The 6,973-nt window shown below is 46.9% G+C and overlaps 1 protein-coding gene across 1 annotated transcript in view; it reads right to left on the minus strand.

Moving 5' to 3' along the window:
• TXNDC16 (thioredoxin domain containing 16) overlaps positions 1–6,973 on the minus strand; it is a 30,886-nt gene that overhangs the window by 7,789 nt on the left and 16,124 nt on the right. The window contains exons 13-15 of the mRNA XM_010187705.1: positions 5,528–5,696; positions 4,880–5,016; positions 230–314 (exon numbers count right to left, since the gene is read on the minus strand). Coding sequence (XP_010186007.1) covers positions 230–314; positions 4,880–5,016; positions 5,528–5,696 — 391 coding nt within the window. The remainder of the gene's footprint in view (positions 1–229; positions 315–4,879; positions 5,017–5,527; positions 5,697–6,973) is intronic.

Consider the following 6,973-nt stretch of genomic DNA (forward strand, 5'->3'; position numbering starts at 1 on the left):
ACTGTCCCTCTCAACGGGGTTAAATGAGTTGCCCATGGGCAGGTTGCAAATCAGTGGCAGAGCCAGGACTACCTTTCCCTTTGTGCTCCTCACAGCACTAAGTCACTCGTAGCTACTCAGAGCTGCTGATAACTGCTCATGGTGGCCAGTGACACTTGCTCTAGGCATTTGCTTTCATTAAATGCAGATCAGTTTGAATTCTCACCAAAGAAAAAGAGAAAGAGCTTACAAAGCCAAGGCATCATCTTCAAAATACATCCCCATCGTTACATGGCCACTTAGGATGTTTCCTGCCTCTTCAAAAGCTTCCCGGGCTGCAAAAAAAAAGACAGAAAGATACAAAAATAAACAATAGAAGGAGAATCAGTTTCCTTCTGGAAACCAAATCACTGTCTGCAGACATAACACCCTCCCACAGCAAACTGCCAGTTGGGAGCAAAACCACGGTTGGAGGTTCATGAGAAATGGATGCGTTTCATGGCCCTCCCATGGGCTACGGGAGGAGGAGTTGGCAGAGGCTGAAAGGATCAGAAGGGAAGTTCCTATGGTGAGAACAGCGCTTGCTCTTCAGCCACCAGCACTGAGCTTCCAGGATCTGCACTGATGGAAAATGAAATGTCCTTAAGGACTTAGAGTCCGTAAGTGTTCTTAGAAACAGAAGACCAATTATAAGTCTAAATAGCAATCTTATAAATCCCAGTGACCTTTTGGAAATGACTGATGATGACTTAACTGGAGTAGTGCTGAGAGCTCATCAGATAAATCAACCTCTCCCCCAAGTGTCTTTTTTGGCTTTGCCCAGTTCCTCAGAGCAGGCAGGCTCTGTTACAGGCACCCAGCGAGGACAGGGAAGGTCAAAAAGCGAAATGCTTTGCAGACACAGCGTGCAAAGAGAGGGCAGCACCTCTGCCACCCTCGTGCAGCATAAACTTCCCCCCCGGCAGTGCCCAAGGCCAGGCTGGACAGGGCTTTGAGCAGCCTGGGCTCGTGGAGGTGTCCCGGCCCATGGGGCATTTGGACTGATGATTTTTAAGGTCCCTTCCAACCCAAACCATGCTGTGATTCTATGAAACAGCAGCTGCTGGGGTCCATTGAGGACCTCAGGTAGAGGATGGGGGGTAAGGATTGGGTTAGGGCTCTCATGACCCAACACATCTTAATCTATCCTTGCTGAGAGGCTGAGAGCAGAGCCCCAGAATGAAGCTGACTCCAGAGCTGGTTGATGCCCCTATAAAACAACCTGAGTTTTAGGCAGCTGGATCCACTGGAGGGACAAGCATTGTGTGAACACGCAAGCCATAGCGGGGGAGCTTGTAAGATACAGCTATAGATCAGAGATCAAAACCATTGCTGCCAAAGGTGAGGTGAGAACGGGGTGGATTTCAACACCACCAGCCCTTCCCCTGTGTATTGAGCAACTGAAGGCAGGAAAAAAAAAAGGCTCTTCTGACTTAAGGAGAGTGAGAAACCACACTCTCTGGAGAAGTCTGGCTTTCCCAAGAATTAAGGTTACATCTCAGATACAGCCATGATATATGTTGCTTTGTAACTTAAATAAGATCTCATTCAGCTACTATTTAGTGTATCTCATAATGTTCGCCGTCATCCCAGCTGGCCAGCCCAAGCTCTTGGGACTGGTGACTCAGAGCTCAGTAGGCTGAGGCTGGCTCACAAATGGTCACTTTTTGGTTCTTTGCTTCCTGCTTTCCAGCCGTATTTTCCATTGTGTTTCTCTGGAACCACAGGGACCATAAACTTCCCTTTATATTTTTGCCTTTCCAAATGGAAGCTTAGATCCTTATAGGAGTGGCTTGTTGAGAGTTCAGACATTGCAGGAAACAACACCCGTACAACAAAGCTGGTGCCACAGCTTGGCTGGTTCATCTCGTGATATGGAGAAATCACTGTTGGATGGGTTTGATGCTGGTTTCCAGCTGCACTTGCTCCTTGATCACTTGATTTTATCGATGTTGAGAGAAAAGCAACCTATAGAGGCAGCTAAAAAAGATCACCAAGAACATCACCAACAAACCCCTTGTGAAATTGTTGCTGTCCCAGCTACAGGAGAAAAGGCCACAGAGAAGACCATCAGTATGTCCTGTGCCATAGGTACTAAAGGACACAGCCTGATGTGGAAAAAGCAGGCTCACATCCAAACTCCCTCAACAGAGCATTTCTGCAGGCATTTAACTTTAAACCCTCACTTGAGAAGTCAGCTTGTGTTGAAGTGCTGCCCTGCAGCGTCCCTGGCTGCAGGAATCCTCTGCTAAATCAGGACAACCTTCAGCAGAGCCCTGGCTTACTCCTTTCATCAGGATCATTCCCGATGAGATCTTCCCTCCCTATCACACTTCCTAAATTTTTCATATGTCGGGGACTGTGCCAGACCCAGAGCCAGCACCAGCACCAGCCTTCATTTCTCAACAGCCCACAACAACGATCTCTTAGCTCTGTGCAAGAAACCCCCCAAATCCACGCAGCTCCACTACAGACACGAAGCACTTCTGAAGAAGCTATTTAAATATTTCCTAGAAAAGAAGTCACCTCCTGAAAGCATGGTTTGAATTCCCCATGGGCCTTGGTCATGCGTTGCAGCACATGCCTGGAACTGGGATCCCAGCTGCCGTGAATTGCACAAGCCTGGCTTCCCTGCAGGATTTGAGGAAAAAAAGGAATAAAACTGCTAGATGAGGAAAGGGCTACAACTCCCACAGAGTTTTTGGAGGCAGGATCACCCCTTATCCTTCTAGGAGAAGACACCTCATGAAATGAGGCTCTCCAGGAGCACCTGGAGCATCTTTGCCAGTCGCCTTCCCTTGGTTTACATGGGTGCAGAACACAGGTGTATTTTTAAACTGCATGGTTTAGGACTGTCTTACTTCTAAGTATGTTTCCAATTTCTGCATAGCAAACAAATTTATCTCCTATCAGCTCTCCAGATTTCCAGGAAAAAGCTTGTTTATTGCCCTGGTAATACCATTCACCTCTTTGTACTAAATGTCAATTATGATTCTTATAACAAGCCTCTTTTAGCTCACATCCACTGAAGGGCTACTTAACATAGTTGGAAAAAACCCAGGGCTGTATTTAACCGGACATCTCATTGCTCTTGTTTCAGTTAACTAGAAATGGCAATGACACGGCGTGTTGCTGGTTCAGGTTAGAGCAGGAATTCTCGCCATGAGAAAATCACTGGAAATTCCAGCTAAATCCGCAGGCTGATAAGAACAGTGATGTGGTATTCCTGGCTCTGGCCTGGGTTGGGTGCCAGCACAGCTGACTCCGGTTTTCTGCCCCCTCAGGTCATTCTGGAGCACCCCTCAGGTTACGGGCAGGGAGAGCGTCACATATTTCATCTCCCTCGGCATCTGTGGTTGAGTTACCCAAAACTGCAGATGCCATTCCAGACTGCAGACTGAGCGTGCCCTGAGGGAAGAGGCAATCTTGTGGGCTCAGAGCTGGAAATCTCCAAGACTCTTGTTTGCATAGAAGAAAATGAAATTCTATATAGGAAAGAGTCTGAGCTCACACATCCAGCCAGATCCAGGCAGGTTCCTTCCATGAACCCCCCTCACTGTCCCCACGTTGTCCAAAGTCCCATCACATGGTTAATGCAGGCTCCACCACTGAAGAGACTGGAATATTTGGAGTAAGGGGAAGATTCTGGAGCTCAGCTGATGAAAACCAGGAAGAAATGGGCTAAAAGTTTTTTGAGATCAATACGATTTTCTGCTATATTTAACAGATTTAGACCCTCCAGAAGAAGGTAGGTGCATGCACTGGGTGAACACAGCCCAAGTGTTTTCTGGTTGGTTTTTACTTGGTTTTGTTCTTACCTCTGAGCACGGTGGATTCCCTCTGGACCTCCTCATGTAAGAAAGAAGCTTTGTTTGCATTTAACCAGAGTTTACAGGCACAACAGAGCTTCAAAATGAAAAGAAGTCTTAAATTTTGATATTCACAAAGACCAAAAAATTCTCTCTTTTTTACTACAGTAATTCCCAGCTGGTAACTGACAGACCGTGGTTGGAAGGTCCTAGTTGGCCACTGTTGGATTTGACATCCAACCTGGCTTTGGACACTGCCAGGGAGAGGGCATCCACAGCTTCTCTGGGCAACCTGGGCCAGGGCCTCACCACCTGCACAGTCAAGAATTTCTTCCTAATATTTCATCTAAATCTGCCTCCTTCCAGTTTAAAGCCATCACTCCTCATCCTATCACTCCATGTCCTTGCAAAAAGTCCCTCCCCAGCTTTCCTGTAGCCCTTTCAGGTCCTGGAAGGCCGTTATAAGGTCCCTCCGGAGCCTTCTCTTCTCCAGGCTGAACAACCCCAACTCTCTCAGCCTGCTTTGGTAGGAGAGGTGCTCCAGCCCTTGGATCATCTTCACAGCCTACAACTACTTTGAAGGGGACTTACAAAGAGGACAGAGGCAATGTCTTCACAGTAAGAGCCAAGAGATACAACAGGAATAACAGGCAAACACAAAAATTGTGGACAACCACACAAATTGTGGCTTGGTCAGTTCAGACTGGACACCTGCAAACATTTATTTGCAGAAACAGGTCACCAGGGCACTGTTGTTTTGCACTGTGCTAAGCATGACATATCAATCTTTGCCAGATGCTACCACACTGGGTGTAGTAAACATGCCTGGCAGCTGAATGTCCTCTGAGCCAGGATAAGGACCTTAGGTCCCACCTCTGCAATCACCTGTGGGTTTCTACTCACAAAAATAAAAAGGGTGGTGCCAGGCAGGCTGTGATGTGAGCAAACATGCTTAGAGAGAATGAAACATGGAGGAACTTCCAAGCACCTGGAACCATCTCTCTACCATCAGGAATGAAACTGAGTGTTTAATTCACAAATATAACACCAACCTTCACTCGTGGCTGTGCTAAATACTCCCAGAACTGAGGTGTGGTGATAGGATGACAGCTCGGATGGCAACTCTCCTCTTAAATACCCTTCTGCTTCCTCAATCGTGGCCAGCTTCAGAGGGCAAGAAACTCGGCTCCTATGGAAAAGGCAGAGAAACACCATGGGCTGCCACCTTCTTCACTTTTGGGATGAAGAGACAAAAGGGCAACCTCAATCCTTATTATAATAACACTGCCCCAACCCAATATGACAACTGTTATGCCTCATTAGAGGGAAAAATCAGTTGCCTGGGAAGGAAGGGCAATGTCTTGTCACAGAAAGGAGCTGGTTACGGGGAAGAGGGAACAGCCTTGAGCCAAACTGGTTGCTGTGAGAGCCTTGGGATCCCCATTAGAAATAACAGAGAAGGAATTCAAGCAAAGCGAGAGGGACAGGGACAACACATGGATGCACTGTCCAACAACAGATGTTCCCTGACATGGAACAGCACAAGAAGTTATCAAGCTAATTTCCAAACCAGCTCTACAACCAGATTTGACATTATTTTTCCAAAAAGGATTTCCATTACACAGGCCATGAAGTATCCAGGGCACTGTCTAGCAGATGGGCCAGTTTTACACTGTGGACACTCATGAAGAGAGACCTACAGCATGATGAAGCTGGTCAGTTCTTCGGTTCCCCACATGCCATCGTACATCACCGATCGCTCTCCCTTCTCGTAAATCTTGATGGTAGGAAACTGAGTGACATTCTCCTTTGTGCAAACGCCAGGCCAGTCCCAGCAGTTTAGCCGAGAGAGCAAAACCCCACCAGTTCCTGGAGTGGAAAATACATACATATAAATAATATGAAAAAAAATGATTGACAAAGAGATCTTTTTGTGAACTTCTTTGGATATTATCTCATATATTCGCATTAATGCTGCCAGAACTCCTATTTGTTTTGGCACGCGTTCTATAAGGCTGGATCCCAAAACACTGCATGCACATGGAGCAAGCCCAGGTGGGCAACCACTGAGAAGCTGCCGGACCATTCCTGGAGCCAAATGCTTCTTTGTGTGGGCAGGATGTCAAAATCCAGCCACGAATACACAATCCCTTTGAGTACAGGCTATCTCCCTCTTGAAAGATCATTCATGGATATGCTTTACACTTTTGGCATAACAATAAATATTTCCAGTCTGCAAAGATATTAAATACCCCAGCAGGTGTGGATTGATCCAAATAATGGAGAGAATAAACTCAGGGAAGTGGTAGGTTGCACTTTGCAGAAGGAAATTCCCAGAGACGTCCACATCTGGCTGGTTACTCAAAGGGACACCATAAAACCCTAAGGCAACTGTCCAGGAGCATAAAAGGCATAAGAAAAGGTACTGGAAATACCTTAGGAAAAAGGCCAAGACAATGAAACTATGCAGGCCCTCACTTACAGGAAAGAGGGAAGATAAAGCTTGGCATGGAGAAGGCTGATGCGTCCAATGCCTTTTCATTTATTAAGGTGCCCAGTATGGAAAAGTGTCTGTTCTACACAAAGCATGGAGCCAAATACACACGGAGCAGTTAAGGGTGATGTGAGCAAGGCAGATGTAAGGCAGGCATTCACCCTGTCCTACCTCTGCAATCTGCTCATCTCCAAGCCACCAGCAGGTACTTTAGGACCTTAAGAAAGAGATCTCACAAATAAGGGAGAGGGAAAGGAAAAGCACTTGGGAATTCCAGAGCAGTCAGTCCAACTTCGGTTCCTGGGAAAAGTACTAAAAAAGCTTTTTATGAGTCCCATCAAAGTGATAAACTCAAACTCAAGGGATTCATAAGCAGTGAAACAAATGAAGGCTGGCTCCCTGCATGCTCTCCATGAGCCCCAGAGAGTGCCTGCAGCTCCAGCATGTCCTTATCAGCCTTTCTTTCATCTGCAGCTTGGGCAATGACCAACTGCTGGCCCACAGCTGGCAGAAGAACCATCACCGGCTTCACTAGCCACCACGCCGTGCTTGCCAGCCTCACCTAACCTGCCTCCTATCTACTGCTGAACAAGGATAGCAGGGCTGTGTACCATCCTGCAGGCCATACGTTGTCTATGCCCACTGCAGGAAT

Source organism: Mesitornis unicolor, unplaced genomic scaffold (assembly GCF_000695765.1).
Source record: "Mesitornis unicolor isolate BGI_N332 unplaced genomic scaffold, ASM69576v1 scaffold1437, whole genome shotgun sequence".
In the NCBI taxonomy this organism is placed as follows: Eukaryota; Metazoa; Chordata; class Aves; order Mesitornithiformes; family Mesitornithidae; genus Mesitornis; species Mesitornis unicolor.